Genomic DNA, 24494 nt, shown 5'->3' with positions numbered 1-24494 from the left:
TTTTTTAAATTATTTTTTTTTTTAAACAAATGGTATTGTCATTTACAATGGCAATAGGTGAGCATTAGAGAGTAGTAGAGAGCCACACACACACAGATCCACCCACACACACAGCCACACACGCACACACACACACACACACACACACACAGAGCCACACACACACACACACACACACAGAGCCACACACACACACACACACAGACAGAGCCACACACACACAGAGAGCCACACACACACACACATACAAAGCCACAGAGACACACACACACCTTCACCCCGGGGTTGCTCTCGCACTTTCCCCCCCTCTCAGGCGGCGGAAAAAAAATCCCCTCTTCAGACAAGAAGGCCTGACTGAACATCAGGAGAATTATGAAGAACCAAAACAAATTGCAGAGGCTGGGACAGAGCAAAGGCCAAGATTATTTCAAGGCAGAGCTCTCAACAGAGGGGTGATTCCACTCTGCACCTCAAACGTTCACCCTGCCTCGTGGGCCTTAGAGGGACCGTGCCCACGAGTTTGTGATTACTGACGTTCAGCAGGCTCCATCACAGTAAACTCAAACTATAATGAAACAATATTTCAAACAATAGATGAGAACACGCTCTCTCCAGAAGTCCATCACACCCATACTATTAACTTTTATGACTTGAAAACCTCCCTGGGGCAGCTGGACAAACATGCTGCTGAGGCTGGTGGTCAGGTGATCTAAAGGACCCTCTCCAAGAATGTATGTTTGACCTCGTGGTTGCGGGTTTGAATCCTATGGGATACTACAGACTTTCATCCTTCTGAGGTCGATAACATGAACACCATAGCGTTGAGGGACAATAAACACATTTTATCGCCCTAGGGTGTGAATGCACCTCCATCCTATGTCTAATGTGATCTTATTCTTTGCCCCCTTACATGCAACACATACAATGCTGCAACCAGATAGTGGCGTTTGCTTGCCTTCTAGGTTCAGTGGCAAGATCATGGACCAATCAGAGACAGAGTTTTGTATTGATTTGTTAGTGTTAGGAGTGACTGGGGGAAAGTACTAAATAGCATGTATTAACAGTGGTTTGTGCCCCATGGCAAGGGCGGTAACTACTGTTTACGCCTAGAGAAGAGGGAAAGCCCATAAACAAGTTGTAGAGACACAGACAACCTTGCTGAGAACATGGAGCAATGGAGATGTAATTCATTCTCTGAGGATTTGCCATGCAGGCAGCAGCATGGTGTTACCGAATCTCTCAACATTGCGAGGATAATGTTTCCCGTTCTGGGCAGTATGATTAGGTATGCTCGTCACCAATGCCATGTGCTCTAACACGAGGAAGGTACATGAACTCCCAGCACTGGAATTGAGGTCCCGACAGCACAGAGTCCTGCGGGAAGCCTTCAAAACCAATGACCGTGGCGAGGGCGTGAGATTGGCACAGTCAAAGCCCCGTCTTGGCACGCGGTCCATCAAATGACTGGAAAAGACCAAGTCTAACCTTCTCAGGTAGCGGCAGGGCTTTAAGTGGGATGAATACACTGAGGGTCTCTAGAATGGGCGTGGCCGATGTAATTAGGGCGTGGTTTAAAAAGTAAGCAAAAAATCTGTGCTCAGCTTAGTGCGCCGCTCGACTGGTATTTTGCTGCTTCTGTCATTACATCCAGACATGTAATACAAAAAGTAACATTACACCTACAACAAGCCAGGGCTATTGGCTTTTCCAATTATTGTAAATTGCATAAGATACATCGGCGACAACTATGGCGTATTATGTTCTGGAGTGAGGCGAAGGAATCTTGGTGAGGAGTACAGCGTGCCACCCTCGTCCTACTCGTGCATATTCCGCACAGCAGCGCGTGGCCGCCGCATCCCGCGCGCATCATCAAAGATCCGTAATTAGGTTCAGGTGTGCCTTGGGCCTGGCCTATCGAGTAGAACGGTAAATCTGAATAAAATAAAAGCCAGCCAGGCTGCTAACACTCAGATGGGCACGAGGATAAGAATAACAATTAAGGCTTCAAAGACGGAATCGAGCAGAGAGGCCCTGGTCTCACCTCTAATCCTATGACCATCTGCCCAGCTGTGTCTGCGCAGATTTCAGCAAACTTTGAGATAATGCATTAACCATCGGGTGCTGGCGGTGTCAGGCTGAAAATATTAACACTTAACAAGAGCATAATGAATCTGAAAAGAGATCAAATGCAGCTTCACGGCAGACTATTCAGTCAACTTATCAGTGCCATATAGAACACAATCTGACGTACATGAAAAACCACCACTACTCAAGGAACCTGTCACAGGCACTAACCACAGCTGAGATATGCCTTAAAAAGCCATTACTGGAATTAACAGCACTCATCATTAACGCCAGCCAACAAAGAACACAGAAAACAGAGCTCTGCGCGAAGGAACGCAACTGATATATGAAATAGCTTTTGTTAAAGTGCCTCTTACCACTAAATACCAATACAAACGAACAACCAACACACCATATTACACGCACACATTCAGCACTGTAGCAATAAATACCTTCGGTAGATATCAGCCTTACCACAAAAACATTCACCTTCACCTACACCATCGCCCAGGGAAGCCATTTTTTATTAAAACCCTGCGAGAGGCGGCGAGGGAGGCGGGAGGATGCTGCAAGCCGTCAAGAGGGTAGTCGAACACCACCATCTTTCTCCGAGGCCATGTAGGAATGCCTCGGAGAAAGGCACCGTCATTTTCTGATTAGGGGGCGTGTTTTTCTTTCTCTTCTCTTCCCATTGGCAGGAATGTAAAATTCCAGCCAATGGGAAGAGGAGAGAAAGAAAACAGAAAGAAGCGAAAAAACACCCCCCGAATCCAAAAAAGACGGGGCTTAAACGGAGTGACGCCCCTCTACTCCAATGGCTGGCCTTCGTTTAGGAAGCCAGCCAATGGAGAAGAGGGGCGGGTTCAAGCCCCACTCTAGAAGACATAAAGTCTCGGAGCGAGACTGCGCAAGCACAGCCTACGGTCCGAGACCTAAAAAGCGATGCCTTAATGGGGAAGGGTGTGGGGCAAATGGAATACCTACAGGGGAATCATCTGTACACCTCCGATATTGGATCATGGTTCGGACGATGAGATATAACACTATTGTAGTCATTGTGGAGGTAGTGTCTTTGTGGAAACTGTGTACCGATAGACTGTGTGCAACCATCATCATGACTGTAAGAACTGTATTTGCAGATTGTATTTTTATTTCAATAAAAACTTTTTAAAAAATGTAAAAAAAAGGGATGCCTTGTCAATTGATTGTAAAATATCCATCACAAACTGATATGGTCACTGTGGCCTGAAACACAAATAGAGAAAATGTGGCACATGAATCTGTAAACCCTCAAGACGTGGAGAGGTGTGGTGCAGCAGCCAGGGCAGCTGACTTTGGAGCACAGGGTTCACGGTTCGATCCACGGCTCCTGCGGCAGCTCAGCTCAGCACTATGTGACTCTGGGCAATAGCGCACTTAATTTCCACGACGGCCCCCCAGTGCCTTGAGACCCATAAGGGTGAGTAGTTCGCACTTTACATATAAGAATTTACATTTATGACACGGTGTGCTCAGTGGAACTTTGGAGGCCTTTGTCTACTGTCTTAAAATTCTACCCTCTTCTAAAGAAATATGCTTATGTCTGTACTATATGAAGATGTAAAAACAGTAATTTGAATCAGGGGTTGCCACCAACACTTATTCTTCCACATAAGATATTGCCCGTGAGAGAAAAACACACAAACTGGAGAGAAGCAGGTAGAGAAGTATGGAAAACGGACACAAAGGGGGGAAATCAGGGCCAACAAGAGAGTGTCAGATAGTGCATCAAAGTGGCCTGAGGTGAATTCAAGACTACTCAGCCATGGTATTTGGCACAGTGACGTCAATAGCACCGCCGTAACAGAGCACCTGCACTCCTCGTTTGACAAATTAAGCACTGTAAGTAAAAACGAAATACATACATTTCGAGAAGGGAGCACCTGGAAGCATTTATGTTATGAAGCATATGCTATAAACCAAATAAACCCAAACATAAATAAGGAACACCCCCTTACACACACTGAGGAGGGACCCTCAGCTACCCTTTCCCTCCCTTAGTTGCGGAGTCCACCATTTTGAGTTCCTCTCTCAGAGTCCTCGTTTGTCAATCAGTTGAAGAGTGTTTGTGTGCTAGCAGACTATATGGATTTATATGACTGTTGAATGCTTACCCTCTTCTCACTAATAAATATTTCGTTTCAAGTTCAGTCTCTCTCCCTGGAACCCACGTGCAAGTAAAATTCTTTTCGTGGAAGTAAATGCAGGATATATTTTGAGGCACTTCTGGTCGATCTGCAAAGATACACAAATTAGACACAAATTAGACATTGAATAATGTGTCTTATTTATTCCCTCAATTAAATCCGTGGATGATAGTTTTAAACAGTATTGGAAGCTAAAGTGTCCTGAATGATCATTGTTATGTTATGTTATGTGACTTTTATATAGCGCACGGCTACTCGAGATGAGTGTCCCGGCGCTTTCCACCTGCAACTCAGAGTAAAAATAACACAACACAGCAAAAATGAGGAAAGAAACAAGAAAGAAAACAATAAGAACAATAAACAGTAACGGCAGACTAAAGATTAAAAAGCCAGGTCTTCAGGCTCTTCCTAAACTGGATCATTTTGGTGTTTAAGCTACTCTACTTCCTTGGTTAGGATGGCCCAATCTTCACTAAAGGCTCCTTTATTGTCGGGCAAATCACGATCTTATGCATCAGATCACTTCGCACATTCTGGTGATGTTATCAAACTCATTTTAAACAACGTAATACAAGTAAGGAAGATCCTGTGTGGAATATGAGATGAACACACTCCGGATTATCCCCGATTACTATCTCCCTTAAGGGTACATGAACGCTTCGAAGGGCCCCATTTTCTTGCCCCATTTTTCCCTCGTGCTTTAGATTGTCTGGAATGTTGAATTCATAGAACAATTAGCAAACCACGAAACGACTCCCATTCTCTGTTGGGAGAACCGCATGATGCGCTAATGCCGCAAAATTGGGACTCCTGATACTAAGGGGTGCTGGAAGAACCAGGAGCAGGGTTACCCCGGACCAGTGCTTTATGACCCAGACCCTCCCTGCTGGTTTTTCTGACATTCTGATCTGGACCGTTTCCCCGCGCGCATTCGCAATGGTTTTCGGGCAAAATGCGCACAGGAAAAAAAAGGAATGCATTTTAACAAAACTTTAGCTCCAGTGTGATTGCAAACTGCCGCTCCTCGCCATCAATAGGTGTTACAAGATGGCAGAGGCGCAACTATAGCCAAATTTCGGGAGGCAGGGGAGGGGGGGGGCCTAAGAAATTTTTTAGAGGGGGGTGTAAATATTCCAGCCATAGGCAGAGTGGAGATCTAGGGGCTCTAAGAAGGGGTGAAAAACAACAAAGCCTCAGTAACAAGCAAATGGTCTCTTAAAGACCTGTGAAGTACTCGGGTGCGGCTGTGTGTGCACCCGGGAAAATGTCTCAGCCAAGCTGACACACAAGAGGGGGTGCAGAAGCCCTTGGAGCCCAATGGGGGTTGCGCGCCTCCAAGACGGGCTCGGCATGAGCGCTTGTGCTTTATTGCAGAGGTTGTCGGAAAGTAAATGGATCTTGTTACTGGTATCCTTGGTAAACGAATCTTACCTTGTAGTGGACTCCTGCTAAGTACAATTGGTAGGCTGAGGATGTCTTTATCACATTTGGCGATGCAGCGCGCCCAACAAAATTTGCTTTATTCATTTATTTGTTTACTTACCTCTAATCGGCCGTAATCCGTAGTTTACTACCCCCCAACTTGCCCCTCCCCCGCCCTACGTCAGCGCCAGCAGCACTCCCACCACGGGCTGCTACTGATGCTTGCAGACCATTTAATGATGGGCCGACATGTTTCATTGTCTGTTTGTCGTAGAGGTAATTTTTTCAGGGCATGGGGGTCTTAATCCACCTTTCTGTATCCTTGTTCTGTACACACAGTGACTGTTAAACACAAAGAAGGTTCGTAGAAAAGGACGTCCAACCAATCACTTATTCATCTCACTTCTTCAAACGCATGTATCTTGTATATATGCACCATAGGTTCATATTTACCAGGTAGTAGCCAAGGCCCCTCATACCAGCTATCTACTTCGTCACACAGGAACTCAATTCTATTGTGAACCCTGTTTCGTTACTAGAACACCTGTGTTGTCCCAATTCTAAAAAAGACAAACAAACATAAATGACTGCGTGTATTTCAATGCTGCACCCCTGCATCACTGCTGCGAGTACAGCTCTTTGTGATTATAGCTACACATTACTGTGACCTACTCATGTCCCAGCCTGTTATTATCATATTCCTCGGGTGCGCCTCTTTCTTGCCTTCTACATCGCACCCATTGCTATGTCACTATTCCACTTAGGGATGTCAATTTCTGCGCTCACATTGGATATTTACAAATGTAGATGGCATTTCACCACACCTCTTCGCACATTTCAACTTTCATTCTCCCCATGCACCAAATACCTGTGCCACAGACTCCTTACCGCGTCTACTGCCGGACGAGCGTTTTCTAGTTCCCGTGTGGATCGTGGACGCGGGTCCTGATTTAAATACGGCGGTTCGCAAAAATGGAAACACACTTTTTTCCATGTCATGTGATCGGCACTGTTCTGTGGGTGCCATCTTGGAGTGGGGAACTTTAACGATACTCTTCTCCTGATGTCTGCAACTCTTCTGATAGTATCATAAGGTGCCCCCTAATCCTCTTCCAGAGGATTTTTGTTAAAAAACTTTACAAAGATACAGTCTACTGATCAAAAACAGAGCAGTTGTATGATCCATATCAGAGCCCTGATACAATCACTCACATGCTGACCTTATTCCACTCAATATAATTGTTTAGGTCAACCTGGTCAGCCTTCTCAAAAAAAATCCAACGGGCCTCACTTTTGGATAATATTTTGTCAATATTATGGATGTCCCCTACCACTTTCTCAAGTACAACCCAAGTCAGTGATCTAGCATCATGGTTCTTATCTTTAAAATGTTGTACTAGCTTCGTCGTCAGTTTTCCTGCTCGAATCGTACTCAAGTGCTCCTGAATACGAATCTTGATCTTTTGAGATGTGAGCCCTATAATGCAATCCACATGAACAGGTCAAACGGTGGATCACATTCTCAGTAGTGCAGGATCCCCCGTCATTATTCAATGCGAATCTTCATCGACCCTCACAGTTTTGCCCTCCAATTTCTGTACTAGGCCCAGATACAATCCATATCAGAGCCCTGATACAATCACTCACATGCTGACCTTATTCCACTCAATATAATTGTTTAGGTCAACCTGGTCAGCCTTCTCAAAAAAAATCCAACGGGCCTCACTTTTGGATAATATTTTGTCAATATTATGGATGTCCCCTACCACTTTCTCATGTACAACCCAAGTCAGTGATCTAGCATCATGGTTCTTATCTTTAAAATGTTGTACTAGCTTCGTCGTCAGTTTTCCTGCTCGAATCGTACTCAAGTGCTCCTGAATACGAATCTTGATCTTTTGAGATGTGAGCCCTATAATGCAATCCACACGAACAGGTCAAACGGTGGATCACATTCTCAGTAGTGCAGGATCCCCCGTCATTATTCAATGCGAATCTTCATCGACCCTCACAGTTTTGCCCTCCAATTTCTGTGCTAGGCCCAGAGGTCCTAGCCTTTGAACACAAAGTATTGGAAGAGATTAACTCCTTAGAACAAACTGTGCAGCACCAGTCTTTTAACAACATGAGGTGTGATGATTGGTGTGCTACTCGGACCTTGCAAGAGAACCCATTGATTACCATAAAATCGGTTTGCAGTTTGGTTTTATTTTGAATAAGCCCATGAGTTCAGAATAAAGTAGTTTGGTGACGGTGTGGCTTATCTCAATTTTAACAAGGGGTTGATTTTTGTTGTTAGTAGACACATATCTATTTTTCACTGGTTTTCTGGACACCAATGTGTATATATATTTTTGGCGAGATAGCGACTGATGATGACGTGGGCACAACTGGGGATAATTAACCAGTCAGCTCCGTTGGTGTTGCACACGTGAGATGCTATCTCATTTTTCACAATTTTTTCCACAAATGTATTTACAATGTTGTGTCTTATATACACCTGTTGAAGTGGAGGGTATTTGTGTATAACACAGTGACTGTTAATTTGAAGGTCGGTTTTCTGTAATAAATGAAAAGACAGGGCTAGTATGAGTAGGGACAATACCTTAAAAATAGGAAGGATTGTTGATGGGGTGGAAAATGAATTCCCACTCCCACTCAGGAAGTCAAAAGAATTTAGTGCCCTTGTTGATCAGGTCTAATTGCTTTTGTTGGTTGCTTTGAGTGGAGGGCGACCTGATCTATTTTCCCTCTATAGCTCCCTTGTGTGTCTAACAAGTTGAAGGGCACCCTTTAGAGCCTTGTGTCTTTTCCAGATCACTTTTCAGTGTGGCATCTGATATCCAGGAAGCTCACATCTTTGTGCGCCTTTATTGGGGATGTCCCTGGCTGGAGACTACCTTAGAGAAGGATCTTTCTTCATAAAGGCTATGTCTGGAGAGCAGCCTGAAGAGAATATTTAAAGAACAACTAACCCAAACTGGTTCTGAAAGTGCAGACAGTGGATCCACATGTTTTGAGACTCGCTCTGCAAAATATAATACGCTGCAACCACCAGGGACCCTTTTAACTAACTCAGTAAATCCCATCATAAAATTGACCCAAACAATTCATACTGTGGAAAACAGCTTGACTAAATTTCATTGCAGTCCAACGACCCATAACAGCTACACATTAGGTTCCTCAACAACAAGTTAGACTGTTGGAAACCTAATTGCCATCTCAGTTACACTCGAAAGGGACTTGACCATCCATTAGAGCCTTGAGTTTGAATGGTAATAGCTGTAATAGCTCAACTATGTAATTGATTTGAAAAAGTTGTTGTGATTGAGGTTAGGACATGTGGGAGGTTCCTTTGCGTATACGATCCTGTGCGATTGTCCTTAAAATGCTCCATAGCACTAAATAGTTTTCGGCTGATTATAGTCTGGATGGCCGTAGATGTGGATTGTTCAATTACCATATCCAATATTTTGGTTCATGTATTATTTATAGCATTCATTGTTGCTGAAACTGGATAAGTTGGTGGGACATCCTTGTCAGAGTCTAAATCAGATGGAATAGGTGTGTCAATAATATAGATTGACTGAGGAGATACATGGTTTCTAAAGGAGGTATAATTTGTTGTCGTGCAGGTGGAGCCATTTGCTTGTCTTGTGTATTTGTCTGTGTATATTGAGAGAGGAGTTGATCATTGAGTAAGTTGAGGTCATCAAATGGGTTCCCTATAAAGACTGGTTACCTGTTGATAAATGTATTTATGCTGCTACAAGTGTTGCATTCTTTTTTTACTTATTGCATATATATTTTCAGATTTAATGGCAAGAATACAATGTGCTGTATTTCATAGAGGATTTTCATTTTACCAACTTACTATGACAAATGATGTTTCAGACATTTTAGCCACACATAAATGTAACCAAATTTTTAAACTGTGTTTTATTTTGCCTGTCACAAAAATACGGCTTTTTAAAACAATATTATTTGCCTATGTAATACATAGGCAAACAGTTTAGTAGAAAAAACTGTTCTAATGTAATACTCTGACAGGCAGACATAGTGTGAAGGTAAAATTAAAACACCATAAACAAATAGACTGGGCTCAGGCAAACATTTTTCATGACCAGCAAATATACATGGGATTTTCAAGAAACATTGGCTTTTACAACCTTTCGGATAAGTTCAGTTGACACACTGTATAGTTTTGAACTGAGTTTACAAAGGGCTTACGTTACTGCCTTGGCTTTAGCTTCTTTAGATGTGATGTGGGCTGTCGGCTTGCAATTGCTCATGATCCATGCCCCCAGGTAGTTATATTTGGTTGTTGTTAATATTTTCAGGTTGCCCATTTTCCATAGATTTTTAAGTTTATTGGGGTGTTTTCCAAAGATGACTACCTTTGTTTTGCTGGCATTTGATCTCAATTCATTTTCTTCATTGTATATGCTGAGTGCATCCAATGCTCTTTGCAGGCCCGTTTTTTGTGAGGTCCATTAGGATCATGTCGTCTACGTATTGCATTAGAAATACTCTGATTGGCCCCGTTTTTGTGCTACAAGGTTGGCTTTTGATATTGTTTTGCCAAGGTCTGCAGAGTATGAATTAAATAGTAGCAGAGCCAATACGCAGCCTTGTTTCAAACCTCTGTCCGTGCATATCTTCTTTGTGGCACTGTTCCCGCTCAGTTTGACGCATACCCAGGTTCTGGTGTAGAGAGCTCTGATATCATTCAGCAAACTGTTTGTGATCCCCCAATTTTTAAATTTTTGCCAAAGTATATTTCTGTTGACGATTGACAGTGTGTATGAGTGAGGTCTTGAGGCGGAAACCCGGGACCTGGTGCGTGCGTTTAGGCAAGTGTCTATTGTGATTTTAAACTTGCACTTTGTGATAATACTTTGTGGCATTCACTTTGCCTTTTAAACAAAAGATTTTCGTTATACTTTTGTACTTTATTATTTGCGCAAAAATTGTTTGTACTAACGGGCACTGACCCGCGGTATTATAGCATTTGCCTCCCTTTGCCTTACCCGATAGCCCCCTCCGCAGCCGATTAGGTGCTGCCTGGGGTCCTGACCACCATCTGCCATCTTGGGTGAGGATTAGGGCGAGCAGACTAGTGCTCGGCCCCTCCCGCCCTCGACGGCATAAAAATCCCAGAAACGCTACCGGCACACGATTGACAGTGTGTATGAGTGAGGTCTTGCGGCGGAAAGCCGGGACCTGGTGCGTGCGTTTAGGCAAGTGTCTATTGTGATTTTAAACTTGCACTTTGTGATAATACTTTGTGGCATTCACTTTGCCTTTTAAACAAAAGATTTTCGTTATACTTTTGAACTTTATTATTTGCGCAAAAATTGTTTGTACTAACGGGCACTGACCCGCGGTAATATAGCATTTGCCTCCCTTTGCCTTACCCGATAGCCCCCCCCCCCGCAGCCGATTAGGTGCTGCCTGGGGTCCTGACCACCATCCGCCATCTTGGGTGAGGATTAGGGCGAGCAGACTAGTGCCCAAGGTGAGCCAGTCTGCGCCCGTCCGCGACGGGCCGGGACTAGGGGCTACAACCCCTGCCTCTAGAGGGGAACTTCTTAAATTCAATACAACACCACCACTGGGCCACTCCAAATGCGCCAAAATCGGACCCTTTAAAACCATGGGCTCCTTCGGCTGCCGGAACTGTAGATGGGATGGTAATCCCACAGATTGTCCCTATTCTTGAATTCTCCTGCAGTTATCTCAATGCAAGATCCCTTCCCAAACATTCTATCGAAATATGGGACACTTTACACGAGATTAAACCAGATCTAGCCTTTCTAACGGAGACTTGGCTCGACAAGCATAGTACCCCTGCCATCGCAGCAGCACTCCCTACAGGGTATAAAATCTTAAACTTGAATCGATCTAATAAGAGGGGAGGTGGCCATAATATTGAAAGAAACTCTTACCTGTCACCAGGAAGCAGCCACACAAGTTGGTAAACTTGAAGTCTTGATTTTTTCAATCTCCATAAATACACAATTAATGTTGGGTGACGCAATCATTTATAACCCCCCGGAAAGCACGGCAGATTTTAGTACCCAGCTCCTTGCGAAAATCCTTCCTGTCTGTCTTAAACATAAAAACATTCTAGTCCTAGGGGACTTCAATGTCCACTAGGACTTGAACAATAATCCATTAACCAAACACTTGGCAGACGATATGGAAATTATGCAACTTACACAGGCATCTATTGGTAAAAAGTGGGGTATCAACATCTGCTCATATGCAGATGATACGCAACTGATGGTCACCCTTAATGGGTAAGAGGACGCCAAAAACAGGTTGCTTAACTGCCTCTCCGAGTTATCCAACTGGATGCACAGTCACTATTTGAAATTAAACGCGATAAATCAGAAATCCTCCTGTTCGGCGGATCCCAACAGCTCTGGGATAACACCTGGTGGCCTAATACTCTTGGCACACCACCCAATCCAACCCTGACCGCAAGAAATCTGGGAGTTCATATTGACAACACTCTGTCCATGAAACATCATGTCACTACAATATGTGGCAAGGGTTTTGCAATATTAAAAATGCTAAGACGAGTTTTCCCATGGATCCCCATTGAATGTAGACAGATACTAGTCCAGTCGTTACTGATAAGTAGGCTGGACTATGGGAACTCACTGTTTGTCGGCATGGCAGATTATTTATTCACGAAATTACAACTTGTCCAGAATGCGGCAGCAAAAGCAGTTTGCAACAAGAAAAAATATGACTCCGCTAAGAGCTGTTTGAGAGCTTTACACTGGCTCCCAATGAGGCAAAGAGCATCTTTTAAAATGCTATGTATTACTCATAGAACCCTGCATAAAACCGGTCCCAACATCCTAAAAAACAGGATCAAGTTTTATGCACCGACCCGGAACCTCCGCCTTACAGCAAAAGCAGCTACCACGCGAGTAAAGAAAGCCAGAATGGGCGGGCGTGCTTTTTCACACTTAGCCGCTAATATCTGGAATGATCTGCCAATAGATCTAAGGCTCACGGATTGCTACCTTACCTTTAGGAAAAAATTAAAAACGGTTTTGTTTCCCGAAACAGAATAAACTCTCTAGTCTTAGGTATCTGCTCACCGCATACTGTTATAATCTTAGCGCCGTGATATCCTGCCAGGATGAATGTTGCGCTTTAGAAGTACGACTAACAGGGGCGTGGCTTGCGCGCCGCGGTGACATGGCGGTCTGCGCTTGAGCTCCGTGATGAACAGGGGCCCTCGGAGCTTTTTAAGCTGATTACAGAAACCCCATATCCCGAGAGAGACGTCTATGCCTGCAGGAACACGGCGTGTGTTATTTACGATCTTTCTACGTCCTTGACAGCTGGTGGAATGCAGTTTTTCTCCGGCTGTTTACACTGCTCGGCACTTCTGACGGATGGTCGCCATCTTGCATTCCTGTGACGGAGATCGGAATTTCTCCTCAGCTGACAGCGCGCTTGTCACACATTTGACAGAAATACGTCGGAACAGACTCTGGTTGGTTATTCCTGACCCCTTTCGTGACTTTTACGATGTTTCTCATCTGGTCAGTGATTTTTTACCTTTTCAATAGTGCATTTTGACAGCGCTTTACTTTATTACGCAGTGGCTTATTTTAGAGGAGTTCTGTTATATCCTGTTTTTTTCCTCACATATATTTGGCAATATATTTTGCTCTGCCCTGTTGGTTGTGGAGGCGCTTTATTATTGTTTTTGACTGAGAATTTATTTGAGTGACGTGGGCTACCTCCCACTCACCTTAATCTTTTGCTGTTTTTAGATATCTGCAGTGTTTGTTACGCTGTTGTTTTTTTTGGGTCTTTACCTGTATGGCTGAGAATATGGGCTTGCCCTCAAATGCCAAAGATACTAAAGCGTCTTTAAAAAGATTGAAACAACCATCTCCCAAGCCTGAGTCTTCTCAGAAGGACACTGCGTCCACGCTAGAGACTATTCTGACGCGTTTGAATGATGTTCATGACATTGCTCAGTCAACCAAAACAAACACGGATATGCTGCAAGTTGAGGTGTCTGCCATCAGGAATGAATTTAAGGCTCTTTCCCTGCGTGTCTCCGCCACAGAGACACGGATTAGCGGTGCAGAAGATGTTGTGCAGAAACACTCTAGATCTATGGGCCAACTAGAGCGTTCAATGGCGGCATTGAGGAGAGACCTCACTGAGCAAGAGGATCGCAATCGTAGATCCAATCTACGCATTTTTGGCCTTCCTGAGGAAGTTGAGAAAGAGGCTCTCTCTATGATTGATTTTATATCCAATTGGCTTCCGGCTACATTGCAAATTTCTTTCCAAAGAGACTTTGAGATAGAGCGAGCACATCGTGTCCCCACCTTCCGCTCCAAATCGGCCTCACAACCAAGGGCTATAATTTTTAAGCCACTGCGTCATCAGCACACGGAGCAAATTTTGGCGCACATGAGGAAGGTTAAGAATGTTTCCTGGAATGGCCATCGTATTTCCATTTCTCAAGACTTTGCCAAAGATACAGTGATAAGAAGGAAGGGCTTTCTAAACCTACGGAAGAGACTATCTGAGATGAATATCCCCTTTTCCTTCTCTGGTCCCTCAAAGTTTCGAATTACCTTCAAAGGCCGTTCCAGAGTTTTCGATGAGCCTGCTGACCTGGCATCTTTTTTGGATAATCAGATGGAGCTTCAGATGGAGCTTCAAATGGACGCTTCGCGTACTTCTAGTACTTCCGGCACTTGAGATAGATGTCCAGGCCTGTTAGGTGTTTGTTCTTTCTCAGATCTCTTAAGTTTGTCTTTTTAGATCTGGGTGGTGGCATGATGGTCCACCGTTCTTACTGCTTCTCTGTGTTCTGAAGTTTTCTGTTTGATGTTCTCAATTATATGTGCGATATGTTCTCTTTCTTCACTCTCACTCCTCTTCCTCCCTTTCTGCTGTTTCATTCGTTACCACGTTTGAGATATTCTCTTATTACTCTCTATACTCTCCTGTGGATTGTTTGTTTTCTATATTGCCTCTATTGTGTTGATTACTCCTGTACCTCTCTTTTCTCTTGGTGCAGACAGTTCTGCAACTAGTGATGTCGTTTATACCTGACGCCTCTGTGCCTGCGATAGTATATGTCAGAGTAATGTGTTTGTCCTTTTTAAGAGCTGTTAGCTTTGTTTCTTTCCTTGGTGTAGTGGTGTCCGGGTACACGAATATTATTCTGTTTTGAGTCACTTATCTTATATACAATGTTTTATTTTCCTACGATGATGTGGTTCTTCTTATTTTTCTTTGTTCTTTTCATACCTGTCCCCCTCTCCCTTTATGTTACAGGTTGTCCATGGCTCGGTGTACTCTCTTTGTGCCCTTTTTTGATTTTTTTTGTGGTACTGCTTAACTTTCTAGGTTACCTTTTAATTTGACTGTCCTGTTAGTGTTTCTATGTCTTTCTTGTTTTATTTTTGGTTACCAGTGGTTTATTTTAGTTTTCTTTTTCTTTCTTATCTTCATTTATGTGTTGGTTCATTCTTTCTCTGCAGTTTCCATGATATTTCTTTGTCTTCCTGTTTATAATTGGCCTTTCTTTCCCATTGCTCCATCTAATATGAGTTGGATTGATATATTCTTGTGTCCCTTTTGCTGTTATGTATTTTGACTCTCCCATCATTTATTTCTTTCCGGTACTGTCTTATGGATTGTTACTGGTATTGCTACAATGATCCCTATTTTTTCCAGTTATGTTTTTAGTGATATGCTTCTTATACCTGTCTATTTCATTTATTTATTTTCTGCTTGTTCACTCAATGAATGTATATTTCTTTCCTTAATGTATAATTTTATTGGATTTAAGGATTATGTCAATAGTGCAGTTTACAGTTCTTTAATATTTTATTGAATATTCAGGTACATTTGCCATATTCTCATATGACTTCCTACATCTCTCATAACCAGCTTTACGTATTTTACGTCCATTGAGTGATTAATTGTTTTCTCTCGCTTCTTGCACAGTGCGTAACTGATATAACTCCTTCTATGTATTTTTCCCCGATAGATATATAGCGTCTTCTGGATGTGCTTTATTTACTCTTGAACATGTCTTTATACCTATCCATTATATTGTTACATGCATGTTATACGCAGGTTGTTCTCATAGAATTTCATGTTGATATATCTTATAATCCTCCAATTTCACTTTATTCCATAGTCATGTTTTATCTCTTCCCTATTAATTATACTGCGTCCTGCTACACAGTGGGGTTGTAGATTGCTGATTTCTATTCTATTTGCTCCTTATGATGGCTCCCCTGATTGTCGTCCCACGTTCCCCCCTGGTATGAATTTGGTCTTTTTCAGACCCTCTCTGCTGGCTCTTCTCTTTCTTCTTTCTTCTTCTTTCTTTTCTCTTTTTGGATTTCCCCAATGTTTTTTCCTTTTTGGACATTGTTGTTGAATGCTTGGACGGTTGTCTTCATGTGGGTTGCTTTCTGTCTATTATTTTTATCCTATGTTATTGTTTGCTATACTAGTCAATGCCTGGCTTGAATGTGTTATCCCTTAATGTTAAGGGCTTAAATCATCCTGTGAAACGATCCAAGATCTTGTATTATTGCAAATCTCTCTCTTCAGATTTAGTCCTATTTCAGGAAACAAAAATATCTACCAAAGAAGCATTATTCTTGAAGAAGGATTGGGTTTCAGATGTGGTTTGTTCTGATGCGTGTGGCAAAAGGAATGGGGTTGTCACTTTGATTTCCAGGAACTCAGGTTTGTCCATAGTTTCTTCTGATCACGATTCTGAAGGTCGTTGGTTATTAACTAGAGTGTCTGATGGTTCTTCTGATCTTTATGTTATGAACATCTACGCCCCTAATAAGGATGATCCGGCCTTTTGGAAATCAGTTGCCAAAAAATTGAATGATACGCCTCATTCCGGTAACCTTGTTGTTGGGGGTGATTTTAATTTGGTAATGGATCCCATTCTTGATAGGAATTCAGCTTTTCAATTTCGTCCTCCCAAATCTCATAAAAAAATGCTTAATATGTGCTCCCTTTCTCATCTGCAAGACATATGGCGCCTTCATAATCCTACTGGTAGTGATTTCTCCTTCTTCTCTTCACCTCATTCTACTTTCTCTCGTATTGATTACTTACTAGTTCACTCTTCCCTTGTTCCTGCTTCCTCCTCTCCGATTATTCATCCTATTCTGATTTCTGATCATGCCGCGGTTACTTTTAATCTCTTGTCCTTTGCTCCCAAATCGAAAGTTAGGTCTTGGAGGTTAAACACAGAACTTTTACATGACACTACCCAGGTTGATGAATTTTCTAGCGCGATTGACACTTTTTTTCTGGAAAATGTAGGATCAGTTTCTTCCCCGATTGTTCTCTGGGACTCGTTCAAATGCACTTTCCGAGGCCAGGCTATTAAATGTATGGCTAAAAGGAATGCTGATATTAAAAAAGAACTTGCAGATCTCGCTACCAACAATAAATCTCTGGAATCTTCCTTTCGTCACTCCAAAGATACATCTTGCCTACAGTCAATTAAGCTCCTAAAATACAAATACAACACCATAGTTACTAAGAGAGCCTATATTGGGGTTCAAGCTCAGAAATCCAAAAGGTTATTGTTAAAAAATAGAGCGGGAAAGATGCTCGCAGCTACGTTGAAATTCCAAGATTCTTCCTTTAAGTCTTCCCAAATCTCTTCTATTACTAATCATCTAGGTGTTAAAAAATTTCAGAGCGGGGAAATTCTTGAGGTTTTTCGTGATTTTTACAATAACTTGTACTCACCTTCTGATCAGGCCTCATTTGAACAATGTCAAGAATTCTTAAAATCTGTTCCTATGAAATCGGTTTCTCTGGAAGATACTACTCTTCTGGGTGGCCCTATCACTCCTGATGAAATTACTTCCGCAATTAAGGCTACTCGTTCGGGGAAAGCTCCAGGGCCTGACGGTTACCCTATTCTTTTTTATAAAACCTTTCTTCCTGTAATTGTTCCCAAGCTTCAGTCTGTGTTTGATGCTTTTATTCAGAATGGATCTGTCTCTGGTACTGCGGCAGATGCTACGATTGTGGTTATCCCTAAAGAGGGAAAAGACCATTCAGATCCCAAAAATTTTCGCCCCATTTCCCTTTTGAATATGGAAGCTAAGATCTTTGCTAAGATTTTGGCCAAGAGATTAGAATCCTTCATTCCTACATTGGTACATTCCTCTCAAACTGGCTTTGTGAAAGGCCGTCTTGCACGGGACAATATTCGCACATTCTGTCACATTCTTGGAGCTGCCAAACGTTCTACTCTCCCTGCTGCGGCCTTGGCGCTTGATGCTGAAAAGGCCTTTGATAAGGTTTCTTGGCCATTTCTGCGGGCCGTCTTATATGCACATAATCTTGGTGACTCCTTTATTAACATGGTTATGTCCTTATACGCCCAACCCAGAGCTAATATACGTGTTAATGGTGCTACGTCTTCTTTTTTTAATCTTCGCCAGGGCACCAGACAGGGTTGTCCCTTATCCCCTCTTTTATTTTTGTTATCCATTGACCCTCTCCTTAGATTGATTGAGCTGAATCCGGATATTAAAGGTTTTTCGTTTGGTTCTCACTGCATCAAAACTGCTGCATACGCAGATGACGTCCTTATTTTTTCAGACGATATTGCCGTGGCTATACCTGCTATCTCAGATACGATTGCCCTTTTCTCAAAGGTTTCTGGATACATCTTAAATAAAGAGAAAACAGAGTTGTTTCCCTTGAATGCCTATTGCTTCCCCACACATATGGGGTCTGCTGGCTTTAAATGGCAGTCTAAACACTTAAAATACTTGGGTATTTATTTCTGTTCTACTTTATATGACACAATTGCCTATAATGAAAGCCAGACTATTCTTAAAGTGCACCGTCTTTTAGATACCTGGTCACCGAAACACATTTCTTGGTGGGGTCGTCTTCAGACTCTTAAAATGATGATTACACCTATTGTTAACTTTGTATCCTCTATGCTTCCGGTGAAACTTTCAGATTCCTTTTTTCATGAAGTTGACGTTTTGACGTCTAAATTTTTATGGAATGATAAATGAGCGAGATTAGCTTATAAATTCTTAAGGAAGCCCTATGATATGGGAGGGGTTAATCTGCCTGACTGGGATAAATACCAAACTGCCTTTTTGGCTTCCCAAGGCTCTCTTTGGTTTTCCTGTCCCGTTAGTCACGTGCCTTCCTGGCTGTTCATAGAACAGGAATTGGCTTCTCCGTTACCGACTGCATCTTTTAGCACTGCGTCTACCTTATCTATCCCTTTTTCCCGCTCTATCATTTTAGACACTCTGTCTGCGGTTCGAAAAGTGGACAAGTTGGTAGCGTTTCCACTTCATAAATCTAGATGGTCGTCTATTTGGCGGAACTCTAAAATTAAAATTAATATTGATCCTTCCTTGATTTCATACTGGGCGTCTAAAGGGATATCGTTGGTTAAACATCTTTATGGTCCTAACGATGAGCCTCTACCCTTTTCCTCTTTAGCTCAACAATTCTCCTTAACTAATTTAGATTTTTATACTTTTCTTAAAATAAAGGTGGCACTTGCTAAAGTACGTCTTCATCCTACTTCTTCTACGGTTACTCTCTTTCAAATTTGGTTAAAATCTGGTCATGTTGCCTCAAAAATTTATAAATTTTTATCTACGCCTTCATCTTCCCCTCATACGGTTGCTCAACATAAATGGTTACGTCATTTTGAACATAGTATCATTGAACATATTTCTTCAGATACATGGCAGATGATTGGTAAACTTTCTCTTCGCAATAAAATCGCCCCATCGTTAATGCAATCTAAATTTTTCTCTATCAATCTTCTTCATTGGACACCTGTACGCCTACATTCGCTCAATCTCAAAGAAGACAATCTATGCTGGAGTTGTGGATTATCGCCAGGAGATTTTTCACATATGTTTTTTAACTGCTCTCTACTCCAACCCTTTTGGGACCTCATTCATAAGCATATTATGCTCATCTTTGATATTAAATTCCAACTTTCTCTCCCATTAATTTTATTGGGCCCTCTTGCGGCTTCATCTCCTCTCCCCTTAGAACCCATGGAGCTACAATTATTAGATCTTCTCTTGACCGTCGCTGTAAAAGTAATTCTTATGGAATGGAAATCCTTCTCCTCTGTTTCGTATCAAAGTTGGTGGGCTTGGGTTTCCTTCTTACGCAGTGCTCATACTTCGGTTGATCAAGCTCATCTCTCTCCGTCGATTGCTAGTGGGGTCTGGACCGCTCTCGATAATTACATGGATCTGTCCTCACAAGGGTTGGTTGACCAATATCCCTTTCGTTTGTCTGGTTGAATGGCGTCTTGTTTGTTCAGATTTATTCCTTATTTTTAAGGTTTATTCATTGGGAAATCCTTCTTTCCTTTTTCCCCTCTTTCTTCTCTATATCCTCTTTTTTCCATCTGCTCCCTCTTACTCTCGCTTTTCTTCCTTCTTTTTCTGCTTTTTTCTTCTTCTGATTATATCAACTGATAGTGATACATTTGTGAATGGTTTACATATATGCTACGCCGATTGATCTTCATGAATGCCTATTTTTATTTCTAGCAGACTATTTTTATTTATTATATATGGACGCATTTCATATGTTTTATTATTGGATGTCATCCTCTGATGGTCTGTCATATTGCTCACAAATGTATCACTTTATTTACATTCTGTATCTTCATTTGTTTATTTATAACAATAAAATCTTTTGAAATAAAAAAAAAGAAGTACGACTAATATTAACATTAACATAACAGTCAAAAGCCAGCAAGTAATCAATGAAGCAGGCAAAAAGGGGGGTGCTGGTTTAGCCGAGTGGACTGAACTACCAAATAGACTAAGGCTAGAATGTTATCCAGAGTCGATGCTCCTAACCTAAAGCCGGATTGGTAAACTGGTAATATTCCGTCCTAGTTAGCCCTGATTTGTAGTTCTTGTAGAAGCAAGCTTGCATATGCCTTTGCCTCAATGTCCAGCAGAGCGATCATCCTGTAGTTGGTTGGGTCTCCGGTTTTGCCTTTTTTATGTTTTGGATGGAGCAGGGATCCTTTCCAGGCTTCCGGGACTGTTGATTTAATCATGGAAAACTTGTATAATGGGGTATAGATTGATGCCCAGAATACAATGTCTTCCTTGAACAATTGTCCATGTTCTTTAGAATTTTTGACACGCGATTGTACACATCCGGGGCATCACTTGCTTCCTCCATATTTATTTGATTTACCCAGTATTTATTGTCAGTATCTTTATGCAGACTAATACTCATATATGGTTGTTTGTGGTCTAAAGAGAGGTTATGAGAGGGATCACAGTAGAGTGTTTTCACATGGTTTTACCCATGTGTGCCCTGGAACTCCGTTTCGCCGATCATGACCATGTCCAGACAGCCTGTTGATGTATAGCCAGAATTCTGCTTGTCTGCTTGGGGGTTACAAGACTATGGATATACAGTCATGTGAGTCTTTTTGTTGCCTTTTGAAGTTCCATATGTTTCTCCTATGCGTGTCCCCAAAATATTGGAGTTAATTGTTACTCCTTTTTAGGCCATGCAGTCCTTTGCTTGCCCCCACATAGCAACAGGATCTTTTTAACTGCTCTGTCGTTGGAAGTGAAAAGAGTTTTTAATGATGAAGTTTTCTTCCCACCATGTAGCTATCATGAAGTCTTTAATATTTGCAACCACAGATGGTTTGGGATCAGTGGCGTAGCTAGGGGGATGCGGGGGGTCGGTCCGCCCCAGGCGGCACTAGTTTGGGGGCGGCGGCCTTGCGACACTGGTGGCCCATGGCGGCGGTCACCTTTATAATGTATTTGGGGACACTCACACCGACACTAGTATCAATCAAATATATTATAAAGACGTCCGCCGCCACGGGCCAACAGTGTCACAAGGCCGCCGTTCCGAAGGTGAATAATGTACGCAGTACACCCACCACCCCCCACACGAGCACGGTGAAGTACTGCGTTTGTAGGTTGTCCCAGGGCCGTCAAGGTTGTAGCGTGAAACCGCTACCATTGACCGCCCTGGGACTAATTTTTGGCCAGCCCCCGTGCCGAAAACTCCACAGTGACGCATTCCCCACTCTTCGTTGTGGCCCGATCTTCAGCAAGTGCTTCTTCTCACTGAAGGCGCCACCACCGAAGTCAGAGTGGTTTCTCCCTGGGAGGGATGAATAATTCTTGCTGCTCGTGACCCCAGCGCCTGCAGCTCTGGCAGCGGTTACTTCGCCCTCTTCTGTGACGGACGGCAGAACTGATGGACGGTGCCGATCCGCATGAGCTCCGCGGGAATACACCGAGGGTATGTACTATAATTCCTAATGTGCTTTAAAGACACAAACTGCCACAGTGGGCCCGGGGTCAATTGAGGGCATGATGTGTAAACGTGTGGTGTGCTGTAATGCTGTGAGTGGCTCTCTGCACCCGCGCTGCAATCCACATTTTATTGACAATAGGTAATAGGTTATCGGAGAGCAGCCTCTGTGAGTTGCCCGAACCTCCTTCTGTTTTGCTAACCATGTAGATGTCGTAATTCACAGTGGGCTCTCTCTTGAAAGCGTTCTGGTTGAAAAGTCAGGAATAGGTATGCATGTTAAATTAAAAACATAAGTCCCTTGACTTTCCTTATGCTTAACTTCATACCTCCTAACAGAAAGACGTTTCATGTGTATGTATACAGGGGTGTAGCTATCAAGTTTGCAGCAGATGCGCTTACACCAAGATCCAAAAGCCTGATGGGCCCAACTGAAACTGAGTATTGCTGTATTTCATTACCTTGACAAAATGTAGGGGCCCATTTTCGTTGCAAGCCGCCCTGCCTGCGCCCCTGCACGTATATTGTGTCAGAATAATGTAACATGTAATACACATATTCATTGATTGTGCTCATGAAGTAATTGAACAAAAAATATTTGTCAATTGATGATAAAAGAAAATGGATGACTTGCCCGAACACGAACTTAACCCAAAGGTATCAGAGAGTTACACGAGCACCAGTTGCGTTACAGATTATACATTCATTTTGTTAAGTGATTTGCCTAGAATCGCCGGATGTTGAGCTGTTCCTGATGCGATGCAAACCCGATTGCCTAGCTTCCAAGTCAACCGCTCTTGCCATTTGGCCACAACTTCACCCCATGTACTTTTCCATTCTGATTTGATAAGCTCGAAAATTCGTCTGCTTAAGGCAGCAGGACTGAAAGATCAATCACAGCAGCCGAAATAATTCTAGGAGAAAAAATATAATAAAAGCATCAATGCAGTAGCAATGCTTGGACTATCATGTAGAGATTGTTGCTAAATTTGAAGGTATATCCCCAATGTAGCAATTTTGTTTCACAAGGAAAAGTGAGATATTGCAAGTGATTTTAGCAATTTCTCCATCTGCACATTAATGAGTAATAATTAGAAGTCAATAAAATTAAATTAAAGCTTTCAACATGTTTTTGTAGAGGAATTAATCTGCAATGTTTTTCAGTGAACACTGCGGTATGTGATTATATACTGTGCTTTGTTATGCTATTTTACTATATGTTATGTTACCAGCATTTGTATAGTGCAATCTACCATCTGCATGGCACCTTAGCATATTTTGCTCTAGACTCTTATCATATGGCTATGAGTTTTGATTGATCAGTTGTGTATTTTTTTATTTTTTTGGGCCGCGGATGATTATGTGCGGTTAGCAGCAATTTCTTTTTTTTTTCCAAACCCTATTTTATTTTTATAAATGGTTCATGTGAAAGTAAAATGAATCACACCGACATCAAGAGCTTTCTTAACAACTAAAGAGTCCAAAAGATGCCTACTTCCTAGACTTACTCTGAACCATATTCGCCCGACGACCTTATACAGGTCTCCAGTCTGGGGCCGAAAGCTCTATATCGACCTAGAGAGACCCCACTTAGGAACAATGAGAGCGATATTCTCCAGTTTGGGAAATTGGGTCAGTTACTGAAGGGAGTGGACGCCACACTCAAGAAGCAACCACATGGGAAGCAGGATGGTGGTCGGCTGAGGTGACCGCTCATAATGCCTTGATCTATTGAGACCCCCCAATGTGCCCCGTACTAAAATAAGGATGCTATTGGAAGTTTTGAACACTTTGCTGAAATTGCTGAGTGAGGAGGCCAGCAGCTAGCTGCACCCCCACTTGCAGAGTTGCGGCCGGACAGGTAGAGCTCCTACACACCTGTGAGAAGCTCTACAGCACGCTGAGCTGCTTTGATTGCTGTTGCTTGGAGATGCATTTTCCAGTCGGGATGAAGCCAAAGGGGCAACCAGTAACTCGAGGGAAGACCGGGGCGGCTCCAGCTGCTGGCAGTCCGTCATTAAGTGTGGCCCGACATCTGTCCGCTCAGTGACTGAGATATGCGCTGGGACAGAGGCCGTGGCTCGACTGCCTGGACGCCAAGGGCAAACTGGGACCCAGAAGGACGACAAAAGGGAAAGCTGAGAAACAGCCTGGTCAATGTCCTAAAACAAACGTCGATAAAGTAATTCTCAATGACTACATTTTGCTTTCTTATCATTCGGTTTATGGTTTCATCTTTTTCAGCCAAAACTTGGTAGAAATTGAAGAATATACATAGTGTGCAGCACGTGCGCAGCACAGCCTGTACTGTATTGAACAGCTAGGGCAGCGGGACTTCATGATGCACCTTTCAGACCTCTCAAGTGCTCGCCGTCCTTTTTTACCCAGCACCCCCACCCGCTACCTGCCATGGGTGGCAATCTGAGGAATAGCCCGAGCACCAGAAGCTCTAGCTACGCC

General features: G+C 42.8%; 1 protein-coding gene across 2 annotated transcripts in view; it reads right to left on the bottom strand.

The window, feature by feature from the left end:
- Positions 1-24494, bottom strand: part of IL31RA (interleukin 31 receptor A) — a 1277572-nt gene that overhangs the window by 660913 nt on the left and 592165 nt on the right. For both annotated transcript variants that reach the window (XM_078675103.1, XM_078675104.1), the window contains exon 4: positions 4218-4338. In XM_078675103.1, coding sequence (XP_078531229.1) covers positions 4218-4338 — 121 coding nt within the window. The remainder of the gene's footprint in view (positions 1-4217; positions 4339-24494) is intronic.

Source organism: Lissotriton helveticus, chromosome 2_1, assembly GCF_964261635.1.
Source record: "Lissotriton helveticus chromosome 2_1, aLisHel1.1, whole genome shotgun sequence".
Classification (NCBI taxonomy): domain Eukaryota; kingdom Metazoa; phylum Chordata; class Amphibia; order Caudata; family Salamandridae; genus Lissotriton; species Lissotriton helveticus.
The sequence above is the reverse complement of the archived record's forward strand: the minus strand, read 5'-3'. Positions and strand labels throughout refer to the sequence as shown.